Below are 18,012 nucleotides of genomic sequence, written 5' to 3'. Positions count from 1 at the left end.
AAGCAAATGGGTCAAAAATATTAGGCCTGTAAAAAAAAATTTGAAAAATTATGTTTGTTAGTGGCCAACGTATGTGAACCTTTAGGATTAGCAGACAATTTGAAGGTTAAATTAGAATCTTCTGTTTCCAATCAATGGGATGACAATCAGGTGTGAGTGGGAGTCCTGTTTTGTTTCAAGAACAGAGATCTATCAAAGACTGATTTTTAAGAACACAATTTTGTGGATGTGTATATGTTACACACCTGTCCCATTTCCTGGCTCTGCTGCCTTCACCGCGATCCTCTAAACTTTCTTGTCCTCCATGTTGGGCTTTGAAAGTAGCCTGGAATGCGCCCATGTGATCATCCATCTAGGCCTGTATAAGGCCACACACCTGTGTCTTGGTATTAAGACTCTAAAGGTACCTTCACACTGAACAACTTAACAACGATATCGCTTGCGATCCGTGACGTTGCAGCGTCCTGGATAGCGATATCGTTGTGTTTGACACGCAGCAGCGATCTGGATCCTGCTGTGACATCGTTGGTCGGAGCAGAAAGGCCAGAACTTTATTTCGTCGCTGGATCTCCCGCAGACATCGCTGAATCGTGTGACGCCGATTCAGCGATGTCTTCACTGGTAACCAGGGTAAACATCGGGTTACTAAGCGCAGGGCCGCGCTTAGTAACCCGATGTTTACCCTGGTTACCAGTGTAAATGTAAAAAAAAAACAAACACTACATACTTACATTCCGGTGTCTGTCGCGTCCCCTGGCGTTCTGCTTCCCTGCACTGTGTCAGCGCCGGCTGGCCGTAAAGCAGAGCACAGCGGTGACATCACCGCTCTGCTTTATGGCTGGCGCTTAGTAACCCGATGTTTACCTTGGTTACCCAGGGACTTCGGCATCGTTGGTCGCTGGAGAGCTGTCTGTGTGACAGCTCTCCAGCGACCACACAGCGACGCTGCAGCGATCGGCATCATTGTCTAGATCGCTGCAGCGTCGCTAAATGTGACGGTACCTTTAGTTGGTCTGTCCACCACGAGCTGTTTAGTACCTGTCTGCAGTCTCCAGGACCTCTGCTACATGTCTGGAGTCTACAGGACTTCTGTTACCCGTTTCCTGCGTCTCAAATGCCTGATGCACTGAAGCCCATGGACTATGTTCCCACCCAGATCTTGGGCTTTGAGGATGCACCTCACCTACTGTGCCTAAAAGTATCATGGCAAAAACAAAGAACATTTCTAAAGATTTCAGAAAAAAAAATGCTTGTGTTCATCAGGCTGGAAAAGGTTACAAAGCCATCTCTAAAGAGTGTGAATTCCACCAAACCACTGTCAAACTGGTTGTAAATAAATCAAGGAAATTCAGTACTGTTATTACCCTCCCCAAGAGTGATCAACCACGAAATATCATTCTAAGAGCAAGATGTATAATAGTCCACAGGGTCATAAAGGAACCCAAGATAACCTCTAAGCAACTAAAGGCCTCTCTAACATTAACTAATGTTTATGAGTACACTGGAAGGCAACGATGTGCTGAATTTTATCAGCAAATTCTAAAGGAAAATGTCAGGACATCTGTACATGAACTGAATATCGAGAGATTGTGGCAAGACTGACCCAAACACACACAAGTGGTTCTACAAAAAAAAAAAAAAAAAAAGGGGAATACAGTTAACATTTTGGAACGGGCAAGACCGTAATCTTATAGAAATGTTGTGGAGAACCTAAACGGAGCAGTTGATGGGAGAAATCCAGCAGCATAAGAGTTGACACTGTTTTGCAGGAATTAATCATCTAAAATTCCTCCAAATCGATGTGTCGGACTAAAGAAATACGGCAAAGGTTTAGAAGCGGTTATTGCTGTTCAGACACAACTCAATGAGAGCAGATAAACATGAAGCTGCGAGTTTAATTTTGGATCACAGTGAAAACGAAGGCCGCTGACTAATGAGAACAACGACGGCTCTTTAAGACATTTCGATGGCATCTGGCGTCACCACATGGCACAGAACCGCTGTGTATAATTTATAAGACCGGCACAGCATCCCTGCTGTTGGATCCCTTCCAGGCGGCAGTATCTGTAAAGCTGGCAACATTTCACAGGGGTAATGGGCAATTTGTATGACTTAACATGCCGTCCTTAAGGAGGACGCTGCGAGCAGACAGTGGGCGCTGGGGGATTACGGTCCAAGCCTCGAGCAGATGTTTGCAATGTAAAATTGATTAAAAAAGCCTCAGAAATGATGTTGTGTTCTGGCTGATGAGAAGTTATGGGTTTATGTAACCAGAAAAGTCGGATGGCGTGGAAACACAAGCACCAGAAAGTAAAGGGGCGGCACTAGGGCACATTTTGTTATGGAAATTATACTTAAAGGGGAACTGAGTTCTCTAAGCCTATGTTCACACAGAGCTTTTTTTTTTTTAAAACTGACAAGTTTGTCAAGGGAAAACTGCTTCAGGAAACGTGACTTTACAAGTTTTTCTTTTTTCTTTTTTTTTTTAAGAGGTTTTAGAAGTTTATTTTTCAGGGTTTTTTTTTTTTTTTTTTTTGCAGCCTTGTGATTGGCTAGTTGCCTAGTTTGCGGCAGATTCCATCAGGATCCATTTCGAAATAGCCACATGCACTTTTATTTTTCTTCATCATAACAGCTTTAAGAAAACATGCTTAAGAAACTCCTTGTATTAACAGCAAACTTTTCCCATAAAAATAGGAAAAGTTTTTCAAACATTTTTTGGGGAAGGATTTTGGAGCAACGAATTGAGTGCAAACCTAGATAAAGGGAGCTTTTTGGGAAAAAAAATGTTGGCTGCGAGTAAGTAGAGAAATAAGAAACACATCAGTTTCTTTTGTTTCTTGTTTTTTAAACTGTGTGTTTTGGGGTCCCTGGCTGGTGTTTTTATCTTTTTGTTTTAATTTTTCCATAAGCTTCTACTGTATGTAGGAGAAAAGGCATGAAAACCCCCCAAATTATCTGAAACCTATGCTCAAAGTGTTATCCCTCCACCACCAAACTGTACAGCGGGCATAGTGCGGTCAGGGGGTAACGTTCTCCTGTAATCACCAAACCAGACTCCTCCATCAGACACCAGATAGAGAAGTGTGATCCGTCACTGCACAGAACTCGTCTCCTCCAGACTCCAGTGATGGCGGCTTTACACCACTCCATCCGACGCTCAGCATTGTGCTTGGTGATATACGGCTGCATGCAGCTGCTCTGCCATGATGCTCCCGGCGGGGATGCGGTGTTTGTGCTGATGTTATACCAGAGGAGGTCTGGCAGTTATGGAGTCAGCAGATCGATAGTGACTTTTCTGCCCTCTGCTCCTCAGCATTCAGTGACCCCACTCTGTAACGTTATGGGGTCTCCACTTTGAGGCTGAGTTGCTGCAGTTCCTTCCACTTCTCAATAATATCACTGATGGGGGAAGATTCAGGAGGAAGAAATGTCATGAATGGACTTGTTACACCAGTAGCTCCTATTAAAGGACCGCACTGGTATCAGTGAGCTCTGCACCACCGGCCGTTGTCACATGTTAGTAAAGGCAGATGGCATGGCGGGGGCTGGATGTTATTCACCGGGGTTCAATGAGGCAGGAGGTTATACACCGGGATGCGGTGAAGAAGGAGGTTATACACCGGGGTGCGATGAGGCCGGAGGTTATACACCGGGATGCGGTGAAGAAGGAGGTTATACACCGGGGTGCGATGAGGCAGGAGGTTATACACCGGGGTGCGATGAGGCAGGAGGTTATACACCGGGGTGCGATGAGGCAGGAGGTTATACACCGGGGTGCGATGAGGCCGGAGGTTATACATCGGGGTGCGATAAGACAGGAGGTTATACACCGGGGTGCGATGAGGCCGGAGGTTATACACCGGGGTGCGATAAGACAGGAGGTTATACACCGGGGTGCGATGAGGCCGGAGGTTATACATCGGGGTGCGATGAGGCAGGAGGTTATACACCAGGGAGCGATGAGGCCGGAGGTTATACACCGAGGTTTGATGAGGCAGACGGTTATACACCGGGGTGCGATGAGGCCGGAGGTTATACATCGGGGTGCGATGAGACAGGAGGTTATACACCGGGGTGCGATGAGGCCGGAGGTTATACACCGAGGTTTGATGAGGCATGAGGTTATACACCGGGGTGCGATGAGGCAGGAGGTTATACACCGGGGTGCGAGGAGGCAGGAGGTTATACACCGGGGTGCGAGGAGGCAGGAGGTTATACATCGGGGTGCGATGAGGCAGACAGTTATACACCGGGGTGCGATGAGGCCGGAGGTTATACACCGGGGTGCGATGAGGCAGGAGGTTATACACCAGGGAGCGATGGGACTGGATGTAATTCACCAGGGTGCAATGGAGCCGGAGGTATTACACCAGGGGCAATGGAATTGAATGAAAGATCTGACTTCAAGGAAAGACATGCGTTTCCCAACACTGTTCTCCATATGGTAGATCTCCATCACTGAGTGTAAGCATTGGCCGTATGTAACAAACTCAGAAAGACGCTTATTTCCTCATTTGCATGGACAAATTTACTATTTCAAATTTGTCAAAATAAAAAAGGCAAACAGGAAAACAAAAACGACTGAGGATATCTATCCACCTATCCTCAGCAGGAAGACATAGATAAATGTAAGTGCTAGCTCTACACAACAATCCATTTTATACATTATAGCGGAAGGAATTTTTATAACACAAGTGGGGAAAAAAAATGCTTTTATGAAATGTAAACTGAAAGCAAGTGTTACTTAAAGGGAAACTCCTGTTTTGACACGTAGGGTTTCAGTAAATGAGGATTTGTAGAGCTCTCACACGTGGTCCCTCAGAGCTGAACTCAGGGGCTGCAGCTTAAAGGGGAACATCGTGGGCCTCATTCACCCAATCTATCTTTGTTGCTGATTGGAATAAGCTAAAATTCCTCTAAGGCCGGTTTCACACGTCAGTGGCTCCGGTACGTGAGGTGACAGTTTCCTCACGTACCGGAGCCACTGACACACATAGACACATTCAAATCAATGCATCTGTGCAGATGTCATTGATTTTTTGCGGACTGTGTCTCCGTGTGCCAAACACGGAGACATGTCAGTGTTCGTGGGAGCGCACGTATTACACGGACCCATTAAAGTCAATGGGTCCGTGTAAAACACGTACCACACACGGACGTTGTCCGTGTGCCGTGCAGGAGACAGCGCTAGAGATAAGCGCTGTCCCCCCCACGTGGTGCTGAAGTCGCCATTCATATCTTCTCTGCAGCAGCGTTTGCTGTAGAGAAGATATGAATAATCCTTTTTTTTTTTCTTCTCGTATTTAACATAAAGATCCCTGTCGCCAAACCCCCTCCCACCCCCTGTGCACCCCCCCCCCACTGTTACTAAAAATACTCACCCGGCTCCCTCGCAGCGTCCTGTCCTCGCCGCACCTTCTACTGTATGAGCAGTCACGTGGGGCCACCCATTTACAGTAATGAATATGCGGCTCCACCCCTATGGGATGTGGAGCCGCATATTCATGACTGTAATCGGCGGCCCCACGTGACCGCTCATACAGTAGAAGGTGCAGCCAGGACAGGAAGCAGCACCAGCGAGGGAGCCGGGTGAGTATTTTAATAACAGCGGGCGGGCGCACAGGGGGTGGGAGGGGCTTGGGGACAGGGATCTTTATGTTAAACACGAGAAAAAAAAAAAAAGGATTATTCATATCTTCTCTACAGCAAACGCTGCTGCGGAGAAGATATGAATGGCGGCTTCAGCCCCACTTGGGGGGGATAGCGCTTATCTCTAGCGCTGGCTCCTGCACGGTGCGTGTGGTACCCAGTCGGCACATGTGTGCCGCACTGATGTGCCAAAGAAACGCACGGGCACATGGACACGGATAATTCCGGTACCGGAATTATCTGGACGTGTGGGACTGCCCTAAGCCGATGTGCAGCAGTAATCAGCAATTACCAGGAATGCTCATGTGCAGCAGTAATCAGCAATTACCAGGAAAGCTCATGTGCAGCAGTAATCAGCAATTACCATGAATGCTCATGTGCAGCAGTAATCAGCAATTACCAGGAAAGCTCATGTGCAGCAGTAATCAGCAATTACCATGAATGCTCATGTGCAGCAGTAATCAGCAATTACCAGGAATGCTCATGTGCAGCAATAATCAGCAATTACCAGGAATGCTCATGTGCAGCAGTAATCAACAATTACCAGGAAAGCTCATGTGCAGCAGTAATCAGCAATTACCAGGACTGCTCATGTGCAGCAGTAATCAGCAATTACCAGGAATGCTCATGTGCAGCAGTAATCAGCAATTACCAGGACTGCTCATGTGCAGCAGTAATCAGCAATTACCAGGAATGCTCATGTGCAGCAGTAATCAGCAATTACCAGGAATGCTCATGTGCAGCAGTAATCAGCAATTACCAGGACTGCTCATGTGCAGCAGTAATCAGCAATTACCAGGACTGCTCATGTGCAGCAGTAATCAGCAATTACCAGGACTGCTCATGTGCAGCAGTAATCAGCAATTACCAGGACTGCTCATGTGCAGCAGTAATCAGCAATTACCAGGAATGCTCATGTGCAGCAGTAATCAGCAATTACCAGGAATGCTCATGTGCAGCAGTAATCAGCAATTACCAGGAATGCTCATGTGCAGCAGTAATCAGCAATTACCAGGACTGCTCATGTGCAGCAGTAATCAGCAATTACCAGGAATGCTCATGTGCAGCAGTAATCAGCAATTACCAGGACTGCTCATGTGCAGCAGTAATCAGCAATTACCAGGACTGCTCATGTGCAGCAGTAATCAGCAATTACCAGGAATGCTCATGTGCAGCAGTAATCAGCAATTACCAGGAAAGCTCATGGCCAGCTGTAATCAGCAATTACCAGGAATGCTCATGTGCAGCAGTAATCAGCAATTACCAGGAATGCTCATGTGCAGCAGTAATCAGCAATTACCAGGAATGCTTACTGCTGCTGCGTTTATGTTTCCAGAACAGTTTTTAAATTTGAAATTGAAACTCTTGTAGGTTGCTACGGCAACAAAAGCAGTTGCACTGTTAGACAGTTATGCTTCACAGGACATCCAGATTGGTATGAATGAAGTGAATCTCTAAGATCAGCCCAAGGGCAAGAAATGATGACAGCGAGCCAGACATGTGCCCTGTCTACGAAGCCTTATCCATCAAAAGTGGAGTTCCCCTTTAAGTGCCTTAAGACTATGCTATCGCATGGTGTAAAAAGTGAAATAAGAGGGTGAAAAGCCAGCACGGAAGCACGTAGTACGTTGGTCCTCAGGAATTCCATGGTTGCAGTCGCTTGTTCTGGGAAGCCCCGCCGACACTTTGTTCTACCGGGTCATCACAACTTGTTCGGATTCACCCATTTGTATGTTCCTTCATATCGGAAGCCGACTCTCTGTATAAACTCATCACTTTCTGCAGGACCCCGGCTAAAATGTGGAAGGAAGACACAGAGTTAGATCCTGCAAAAGCTCGTAGGATTCGCTGTCACCGTCATTTTAATTTTTATTTTATAAATCATTAGTAGAGGTGAAAATAAGAAACTTTGTAATATATCTTATCAGAGCAATCTGCTCCTTTCTCCTCCAGGATGGATCTTTCGCTCTCAGTTCAGGGCAAAAATCTGCCGTTTGGTCAAGACACATGTTCATATTACTCAGATAGGAGAAGACAGTTAGTGCTTATAACATTCTATGGAGGAGGGAGAAGCTGGAGGCTGATAAAGTAAGTTCTCCTGACAGTTCTAGTCCTCCATAGAATCTTATAAGCACCAACTGTTGTCTCCTATCTCAGTACTGGCTGAAGACACATTTTACCTCTCAATTTTGAATAAATATCAGTCCAGGAGGAGAAAGGAGAAGATTTCGCTGATAAGATAGATAACAAAATGTCTTATTTTCACCTGTACTATTGATTTATGGAAAAGTAAAATGGAAACAGTCGGTGACTCTTAACAATAGGTTAATTGGACGGAAGATTGAGACACTATACAATTTATTGAGCCATTTAATTTTCTACTATATATGCTATTAATCAATAAAAAATAAATAAAATAAAATTCTTGTGAAGATGTTTAATTTAGATTTTTTTTTTTTTTAAGTGATTGTCTAATTTTAAAAACATTTTCAATTGCACATTTGGAAATTTGGAGTTGAAGATCTTGTCATGTCTACTGAACAACCCTTTATTAATGAGCCTGGAAGGCGGAAGAAAAAATAAATAAAAAATAATTGATACCTCCCAGTCTGGAGCAGACCCTCGTTGGTTGTCATGTCAACGCTGCAGCCAATCAACCCCTTAAACAGTCCCTAATTGGGACCCTTATCTATTAGCTAGAATGTGAAGTACGGTATTTGTTCCTCTGGAAGACCCCGCATATACAAGTATTATACACACAGCCCATTTCAATGGGTATAGTGTAATGCTTCATCCTCCCTCCGGGGGCGCTGCAGGGTAATGAAGCACTTTCTGCCCAGTTAATCTACAAACTACAGCTGATTGCTAATGGTCCCAGGAGCAAACATGTTAACATCAGCTTATCACCAAGGTGCTTCGAGTACAAATAGGCATTGTCGAAACATATATTAAAATCAGTAGGATACACAGATTATTTGATGATTCTATGATTTAGCATTTACTAGGAGACTCCTATGAGACGAGCTGTGGCCACTAATGGGGTCTGTCTTGAGGGTATTAGCGGTAAGTGATCAACGTCCTGCTGATGGCAAATTATTTAATGGATTTTATCAACAGCCAACAAAACGCTCGTCATTTATTTTCTAGCGGAGTAAAAAAAAAAAATCAAAGCTTCTGACAGCGCGGCCATAGGAGGAGCACTATATGCTGCAGAATTACCGATCCTTTATAATGCAGTGCCAATTGTGCGCAGGGGTCATTACCACGTAGTATGTGCCCATCATATCTCAGGCTGCCCCTGCATCACGGCGAAACGTGTGGATTTTTGTATACTGGGCCAGATTTAATATTGCAAATACACCAAAATTCTGGTGGCTAGACAAGGGGTCCGGGCTTTGGGCAGCAGTAAAATGGGCCATATTTATTATTGAGGTGTGCCAGGTCTAAAGTAAGCCAACCAAGAGGTGGTAGAAGGAATAGAAAAATGAAAACGTTTAAAATGCGCCAAATCTATCACACTTTGATAAATGTGACGAATCTACTGTCCTAAATGTAAGACAAGATTGAAAAATCTCCTCCGCTGTGGCCAACGGATTAAATGAGAGGTGAGACCCCAGGTGCCAGTAGTCTGAGGGGTGTTCAAGGTCTTTAGCGCAATTACAGGGGGGTTTCTCATCTTCCTCAGGAGCACACAGCTCCCCTTAGCTCCCGGCTTCCTGGTTGCCGGTGTGCGGTGCGCTCCTGAAGGTTGACAGGTCAGATTAGTGGCCCGGTCGCGTTGTAGGTCTGAACTGCGCGCTCCGAGGCTGCAAGCAGAGGCAGTTATGTCTCTGCAGCGTCGGAGGAGCGCAGGGCACTGAAGCCGGCCGGACCTAAAGATTGTCAGCTTCAGAGCAGCACTCTCTGGAGAAGAGCTTGTAAGCGCTGTGCTGTGTGCTCACCTCCCATATTTGTAGGGCAGGGGCTTGATCTTCTCTTTCTCCAGTTGATGAAGGATAGGAGTAAAGATTCTCCAGGCTTCCTTCAACTCATCGCTGGCAAGAAAAAGAAAAAGAAAGCGGTCACGGCCGAGTCCGCAGGCAGCACGCCTCACAAAGTGCACCAAAACCAAACCTACCTGCGTACAAAGTGCATCTGACTCCCACAGAACACATCGAGGATCAGCCGCTCGTAGGCATCCGGCAACTTCACGTCCTAGAGAACGCAGAAAGCAGTCATTAGCTATGATCACGTTTCAGAGCTGTCTCTTGTCCAGCGACCACTTTAGTAGGTGGGAGGAGGCCGGCAGGGAGCTCTGGTCTGGCAGCCATGGCCGCTGGATCAGGGTCGAGCCTCCATCCACCTCTCACAATGTGGCTGTCGGCCGATCGTTGGTCCAGGAGTCATCTCGGCCGTCACTCCCATACAGACACTCGGCCGAGCGCTCCTGCGTTCTCTGTGACACCTCTGCTGGCGGCTTATCTCCGGGAGAACAAAGCGATCAGAAGTCTGATATCAAACATGTGTGATCGCCATCTCACCCGTACACAGAGTGTTGGCTGAACCTGTCGATATTTCAGCCGACTTTAATCTAGCGTTTATGGGGGCCTTATGGGACATCGCAAAGTCAGGGGCAAAACAGGGATAGGGGGTGCAGTCAGGGGCAGATACATGGAGAGGGGGCAAAGTCAGGGGCAGATACAGGGAGAGGGGGCAAAGTCAGGGGTGATACAGGGAGAGGGGGCAAAGTCAGGGGCTATACAGGGATAGGGGGTGCAGTCAGGCGCGATACAGGGAGAGGGGGCGCAGTCAGGGGCGATACAGGGAGAGGGGGCGCAGTCAGGGGCGATACAGGGAGAGGGGACAAAGTCAGGGGCTATATAGGGAGAGGGGGCGCAGTCAGGGGCGATACAGGGAGAGGGGACAAAGTCAGGGGCTATACAGGGAGAGGGGGGCGCAGTCCGGGGCGATACAGGGAGAGGGGGCGCAATCAGGGGCGATACAGGGATAGAGGGCGCAGTCAGGGGCGATACAGGGAGAGGGGGTGCAGTCAGTGGCTATACAGGGAGAGGAGCTGCAGTCAGGGTCGATACAAGAAGAGGGGACAAAGTCAGGGGCGATACAGGGAGAGGGGGCGCAGTCAGGGGCGATACAGGGAGAGGGGACAAAGTCAGGGGCGATACAGGGATAGAGGGCGCAGTCAGGGGCGATACAGGGAGAGGGGGTGCAGTCAGTGGCTATACAGGGAGAGGAGCTGCAGTCAGGGTCGATACAGGGAGAGGGGACAAAGTCAGGGGCGATACAGGGAGAGGGGGTGCAGTTAGGAACGATACAGGGAGAGGGGACAAAGTCAGGGGCTATACAAGGAGAGGGGGCGCAGTCAGGGGCGATACAAGGAGAGGGGACAAAGTCAGGGGCTATACAAGGAGAGGGGGGCGCAGTCAGGGGCGATACAGGGAGAGGTGGCGCAGTCAGGGGCAATACAGGGATAGAGGGCGCAGTCAGGGGTGATACAGGGAGAGGGGGCACAGTCAGGGGCGATATAGCCAATCAGCAGCAGCACCGCTCTCACAGAGTATTCAACGCAGGGGAAAAAAATCCATCATAACGGAACAGCGCTCTGTTCTTAACAACTAGTGAGCTCCAGTCTGCAGAAGACGATCGTGTCAGCGGTGACACGCGCCCTGCTCTTCCGTCTTTTTTTCTGGGAGGAGATTTGACGTACTGATCATCACTCCTCCCACCGTCACTGCTGACACGATTGTCTAGCTCACTATTTCTAAGAAACAGAGCACTGTTCCGTCATGATGGATCACTGACATGCCAGCATGTGCCAGTGCCTGGGCCCACCAGAGAATACTCAGATATTCCGGTGGGCCAGTCTGACCCTGCTGGCGATGGATTCCCTTTAATGTACCTTGTATCGGTTGCCATATGTCAAGTCTAACTCGGATTCCTCAGGGTTGAAGAACATCCCGGGTTTCTTGGTCATCATCTTTGTATAAACAGCTTCATCGGGTTGAACTCTGATCACCAGCTCATTTCTCTTGCACTGTCCATGGAAGATGTCGCCGGGGACCTCTCGGAACTGCAGCCGGACCTCGGCTTTCCTCTCATTCAGGGCCTTTCCGCAACGCATAATGAACGGAACACCTGGGGCATGACAATGATATGGTTACACATCCAGAACTGGGATTGTATAGAAGATTTACATCAAGATCCTGTATTAATGGGGTATTCCCTGCTTGGAAATTTACGTCTGACAGATGGGGGTCCCAGCTCCTATCTTTAAGCCGGAAATTAAGAGGTGGCCATGCATGTATTTGATTCTAAGGGAGTTGCAAAAAAATACACAACCTCTTACCATCCCATCTCTCGTTCTGCACATAAAGGACAGCTGTGGCAAATGTTGGGGTGAAGGATCCTTTCGGAACGGTGGGGTCATCCAGATAACCCTTCTGAGCCTCTCCTTTACCCTCGGGATCGCCCACGTATTGTCCCATTAGAATGTTATTGAGGGTCAGCTCGGGCACACACTTCAGCACCTTCACCTATGGAGAGGACGGGAGGACCAGTAATAGGAATTATTCACATGGTCGATGTCCAATAGTCTGGAGACTGTAGAAGTCCTGTCTCAGGCAGTTAGGGCAGGGTATGCATGTTCTCTGTTATGGAGACCCTTCACCGCCCTCGGGTAATTATTTTAAGAAATTAAGCAATCACCTTCTCATCTCGTACATCATCCGAGTTAGTAGAAACGGGTTTTTCCATGGCCACCAAGCACATCATTTGTAGCAAGTGATTCTGCATGACATCTCTAGAAGACAGGGCCGCCATTAGCTCGGTGCCAATGATAACGGTTTCTTGCATCAATCAGATTATTGAAATATCTACCTGATTATCCCAAATTCATCAAAGTATCCTCCGCGCCCCTGAGTCCCGAAGGGTTCTTTAAACGTAAGGACCACAGACGCAATATGGTCCCGATTCCACAAGGGACCGAATATCCGATTACCGAATCTGAAAGGGGGCACAACATGAAAAAAAAAAAAAAGATATATAGAGACTGATGCGGAGCTACACCATAAAGGAAAATCCATGGGTCTCACCTGAGCACCATGAGGTTCTGCACCATCTCTTTGCCCAAATAGTGGTCAATACGGTAAATCTGGTTTTCTTGGTAGAGCGAGGAGATGTGTTCGGATAACTTGTTTGAACTTTCCAGATCTTTTCCGAATGGCTTCTCTACAATCACCCGATTCCAACCCCTATGAGGCAAGGAGGATCGAAAAATTAGAAAAGCAAAAAGGTATGCAGAAAAAAACCCAAGCATAATCCTATAGTGGAGCCTATCCAGGAAAGTGGATTTCATGCCTGCTAAAGAGGTACATTACCCTATTATAAAGGGAAACACTCCCCATCCTGTCACTTATGCAGGCACATGGCAACATATACACTCCCTATCTGCACCAGCATATCCCACTCCACGAGGTGCGGCAGCGCATCCGCCCACGAGGTGCGGCAGCGCATGCGCCCACGAGGTGCGGCAGCGCATCCGCCCACGAGGTGCGGCAGCGCATCCGCCCACGAGGTGCGGCAGCGCATCCGCCCACGAGGTGCGGCAGCGCATCCGCCCACGAGGTGCGGCAGCCCATCCGCCCACGAGGTGCGGCAGCCCATCCACCCACGAGGTGCGGCAGCGCATCCCCCCATGAGGTGCGGCAGCGCATCCACCCATGAGGTGCGGCAGCAATGTTGGACTATGTACATACTCCGCTTTATAGTTACATGAACGGCTGCAATCGACTCGAATTTTACATCAGTACCAAACGTAAACCCCGATACATGACCCATAAGTCAGACATTCACACATGAGCCCCATTCAATAGCTTGAGCGATCTGTATGTTCAGTCGTTTCCGTGCCGGCATATCACTTATTGATGCAGCGTACAAATCTATACACGGGTGAACAGCAACAAGGCCGTCTGTGGATGGATTTGGCATAGACACGAACTGAAATCCTACAGAAACGTAAAAATTTCACAAGCAAAAAAAAACAAAACACTTTTCTCCAACCTTTTCTAATATATATCTGTTTGGGTGACAACTTGTATTGAGTGAATATGCTCGTTACTCGAGATTTCCTGAGCACGCTCGGGGGTCCTCAGAGTATTTTTTAGTGCTCTGAGATTTAGTTTTCCTCACCTCAGCTGAATGATTTACATCTGTTAGCCAGCTTTATTACATGTGGGGATTCCCTAGCAGCCAGGCAACCCCCACATGTACTTATGCTGGCTAACAGATGTAAGTCATTCAGCTGCAGCAAGAAAAACTAAATCTCCGAGCACTAAAAAATACTTGGAGGACACCAGAGCGTGCTCGGGACATCTCGATTAGCGAGTAAATTCGCTCATCACTAGTGACAACCAAGGAGGCAGTCACAAGGGTTGTCAGACAATTTTCCTATTGTTATCCACTGAAGGAGTGCAAAAACAAAATGGCCGTCCCTGCTCAAAAAAATGTATAGTTGAAGTGGTTGTCTGGGACTATGATATTTATGACCTGTGTGTGATTGGTGGCTGTCCGACACTCAGCACCCCCAGGATCTGGTCTGGCGGCGGCGGGCTGTGTCGCTTACCCCTGTGCAGGGCATTGCAGTACCTTGGGTATCCTTAGTTACAACCACTAATTGTCACTATATCAGTGGTCAGGACCATAGATACCTGGGCTGCTGCAATGCCTGCACATGAGGAAAGAGACATAGTGAATCAGAAGAACTATACCACATTTCTAATTGGAGGTATTTGCTAATATTATTATACCTACTATATATTGGGAAAGGATCTTGGAGATGGGAATACTCCTTTAAGTCCTTTTCGGCATAGACGGCCGTTGCAGCCCCCCGCATCAGACATAAAATATCAGTTTTACCCAGAGGGTCCCTTTAGAGGCAGTCATACTACACTTCTGCTCTCCCATGACTGACACTACAATATACGTACACTGCGCTCATACAGGTCACTCTGATGTTCCGGGTCACGTCGTGGTACACACTTGGTGGGACTGCCAGGTAGAAGAGGCGGTTGGCCTTTGCCCCATTGGGTAAGGCCTGTAAGTGCTGATTAAGAGCTTTGAAGGACGCCTCATCCGAGTACTGTCCGGACACATAGGAGTTCCTCTCGAAGAAGGCGTTCAGCTTCCTGGCATCACTTGGGGAGACCTGAAAATCAGAAAAATAAGGTACTGAAATAGGATGAATTAACTAAATGGCCACTAGTTGGCGCTGCACCTCCAAGTACTTTCGTCTTTACAAACTCATGTTATAGATTTATAGTGTGTCCATACCTTCAGGTAAGGTTCGCACTGTTTTCGGATGTCCTGCACGCTCAGCTTCGATCGTGCATAACCAACTATGTAGGTATCTTCTGGGAGGAGACCATCATTATACAGCCACCTGTAACAACCATAGTACAGTATAAAGCTATACAATTAAAGGGATACACTCCTTATTACCCAGGAAGAAGAGGACCCCACGATTGGTGGAGAAATCAGAGCAGGAGATTAGATAGACACATTGACTCACCATAATGTGGGATAGATCTTCTTTTTTGCCAAATCTCCCTACAATATACAAAAAGGAAAAATATACATTAAAGCTCCGACTCACATCTAACATCACGCAAAATTGTGAGTGTTCTCTTTTATTTGGATGCAAATTTTAATGGTTGATTGTCATCAAAAATTCCATAAATCAATTGCACAAGTGAATATAAGAATCTTTGTAATATATCTTATCAGGGTAATCTGCTTCTTTCTCCATGTATGAGCCACTTCTTCACCTCCTCCAGTTCCAAACTTATCATCTAATAATCTGAAAAATTGATAAAATCCATGGCCTAATCAAGACAAGACAGACTGCTGGATCACTGAGGGATTACAGCTACCTGTTGAGAAGGGAAGTGGAAGTGCAGAATGGCAAAGAGGCACAGAAAGTCATAAAATGCTTCTGCTTTCATGTCAGTGTCTTATCTCACCCTAGAGCTGGATTCACAGCTACACTGCTCAGTACTGCGGTATAATTTCCTCCATGCTGCCCATGATTTTGAACATGTGTTAGATAGAGACAGGTAAGAAGGAAACCCTCATGTCTGTGTACAGAAGACATTATAGCACCTAGCCTTTACCCACAAGACAACTGAAAAGGTATAGAGCCCCTCAAGAAAAAACTGGGAAATCCAGGATACAAGACATATAATGGACGCAGAAGTGTTACTCCTCATGTACCCACATGACAGTCACCTGAAACTAAATGTACGTTTTAAACACAGTCAACCAAGGTTAAAATGGCTGATAACAGGGAATAATAGATGAGATTGCTCTGTACAGTGAATGACGGTAGACTAGGCTGCAGGTTGGGTAGCACAGGACTCACAGATCTAGGATGCCACAATGCCATTTGTTTTGTAAGCTTTCCTGGGCATTGTGTGATTTCTGCACCTGTTGTTTTTAGGTCATTTTGTACTTTCCCTTCCATTTCTATTCACCAGTGCAGCTCTTAACTGGACAAACTGGTAAAGAGCGGCGCTGTCCAGTTCTCAAGCTACTAGGGGAATTTTAGCCTGGACTATAGGGTTATAATCAACCTCGGCTGACAGTCTCCCATTCTGGATCTCAAGACCTGCAGGGCGTCTGTAAGGTAAGGGATGACTTATTATCAGGCATGGCGTCTTCAGCAGGGCTGGGGAGTCGGTAAGCCAAACCTCCGACCCCACAGCACTGGTCACTACTGAGCATGTGCATAAAGTGCAGCACAGATTCATCTCAACCAAAAGCCGAGATCCTTAGATCAGGAACAGAGCAGACATTTAAAGGACATTTCATAACTTTACCAAATGCATTGTCAGCACACCCTGCATTGTTCTACTGTACCCAATGTATTATAGATTTTAGGAGTCAGGCCATTTTCTCCCACCTCCCCAGCCTGGTCCTCAGTGCTGCCACTCCTGGAGTACATGATTTTCTCATCTCCTCTGGAAAAGATTCAGTGCAGTGATAGTGAGATCTCATAGCTGGAACCTTTCTGGACACCACCAGTATGGCTAGAGTGCTGTCAGAGGCAAAACCTTAAAGATCCTGGGATCCAATGGAAAATATTTTAGTTTAGATCTGATCACAGTTTATATCTGACTGTCACCGAACCAAATAGCTGATTGTAGGGGTGCCGGTAGGGTGATCGATCCCCAGAGATCTGATATTGATGACCTATCCAAAGCGCTGGACCCGAAGAGGGGAAGGGGGGGACCTCCACCATCTGTTGCCCCGAGCAATAGATCCGTCTCTTGTCCCAAGCGCTGGACCCAGGGAGGGCGAGTACCTGCTCTGTCTGTTGACCCAAGCGCTGGACCCAGGGAGGCCGAGTACCTGCTCCACCTGTTGACCCAAGCACTGGACCCGGGGAGGCCGAGTACCTGCTCCGCCTGTTGACCCGAGCACTGGACTCGGGGAGGGCGAGTACCTACTCCGCCTGTTGACCCAAGAGCTGGACCTGGGGAGGGAGAGAACCTGCTCCGTATATCAACCCAAGCGCTGGACCCAGGGAGGGCAAATACCTGCTCCGTCTGTTGACCCAAGCACTGGACCCGGGGAGGATGAGTACCTGATCCATCTCTTGTCCCAAGCGCAAGACCCAGAGAGGACGAGTACCTGCTCCGTCTGTTGACCCGAGCACTGGACCTAGAGATGAGGAGTACCTGCTCCGCCTGTTGACCCGAGCACTGGACCTGGGGAGGCCAAGTGCCTCCTCCGTCTGTTGCCCCGAGCACTGGACCCTTACATTGGTCCATTGGTAGGCTCATCTGAACTTGCCCAGCGGCTGCCTTCACATGCCCACATATCACGGTCCATGTACGGATTGCAAACTGTCAGAGCTCAGGTATCCTGACCCAAACAGGCATATATGAGGCTGAGGAATCGGGGAAGGAGGACGGCGCTCAGTCCGGGAACACGGGTCGTACATGAACCGTAAAACACATATGAACGCAGGGTTGGATGCAGTGCCGCTATGGTGGTGGATGTAGCCTCCGTAGAATGGCCACGTGCTCGCTCTCTTTCCGCGGAGTTGGCCATGGTCAGTCCTCTCACCTCTACTGAACTCTACGGTGACTCCACAGGCCGGGAATCTGAGGGGAGATTTTCACGGTTTGCTGAACGGATAAAAGAGAAGTAACGTTCCAGAAAAACGAACAATGGAAACAAATCTTCATGTTTGACAATGAGGAGCGGAGCTTATGTTTGGGCAGAGACAGAGGCTGGCAGTGCCAGGACAAGGCGTTGTGTGCCGGGAGTGGCACAGTCACTGATAGTATGGCAGACAGCAGAGCT

General features: G+C 47.7%; 1 protein-coding gene across 5 annotated transcripts in view; it reads right to left on the bottom strand.

Moving 5' to 3' along the window:
* Positions 1-4,505: 4,505 nt before the first annotated feature.
* Positions 4,506-18,012, bottom strand: part of G6PD (glucose-6-phosphate dehydrogenase) — a 30,869-nt gene continuing 17,362 nt past the window's right edge. For 4 of the 5 annotated variants that reach the window (XM_069748276.1, XM_069748274.1, XM_069748275.1 and 1 more), the window contains 11 exons: positions 15,215-15,252; positions 14,977-15,085; positions 14,634-14,851; positions 12,741-12,899; positions 12,526-12,651; positions 12,355-12,448; positions 11,996-12,182; positions 11,549-11,784; positions 9,770-9,846; positions 9,594-9,686; positions 7,014-7,445 (listed from right to left, as the gene is read on the bottom strand). In XM_069748276.1, coding sequence (XP_069604377.1) covers positions 7,355-7,445; positions 9,594-9,686; positions 9,770-9,846; positions 11,549-11,784; positions 11,996-12,182; positions 12,355-12,448; positions 12,526-12,651; positions 12,741-12,899; positions 14,634-14,851; positions 14,977-15,085; positions 15,215-15,252 — 1,428 coding nt within the window. In that variant the 3' untranslated portion in view covers positions 7,014-7,354. Of the gene's footprint in view, positions 7,446-9,593; positions 9,687-9,769; positions 9,847-11,548; positions 11,785-11,995; positions 12,183-12,354; positions 12,449-12,525; positions 12,652-12,740; positions 12,900-14,633; positions 14,852-14,976; positions 15,086-15,214; positions 15,253-18,012 lie in introns of all 5 variants that reach the window. The other variant, XM_069748279.1, reaches the window with a different exon arrangement.

Source organism: Ranitomeya imitator, chromosome 2 (genome assembly GCF_032444005.1).
Source record: "Ranitomeya imitator isolate aRanImi1 chromosome 2, aRanImi1.pri, whole genome shotgun sequence".
Taxonomy (NCBI): domain Eukaryota; kingdom Metazoa; phylum Chordata; class Amphibia; order Anura; family Dendrobatidae; genus Ranitomeya; species Ranitomeya imitator.
This window is presented reverse-complemented; position numbering and strand designations above follow the sequence as displayed.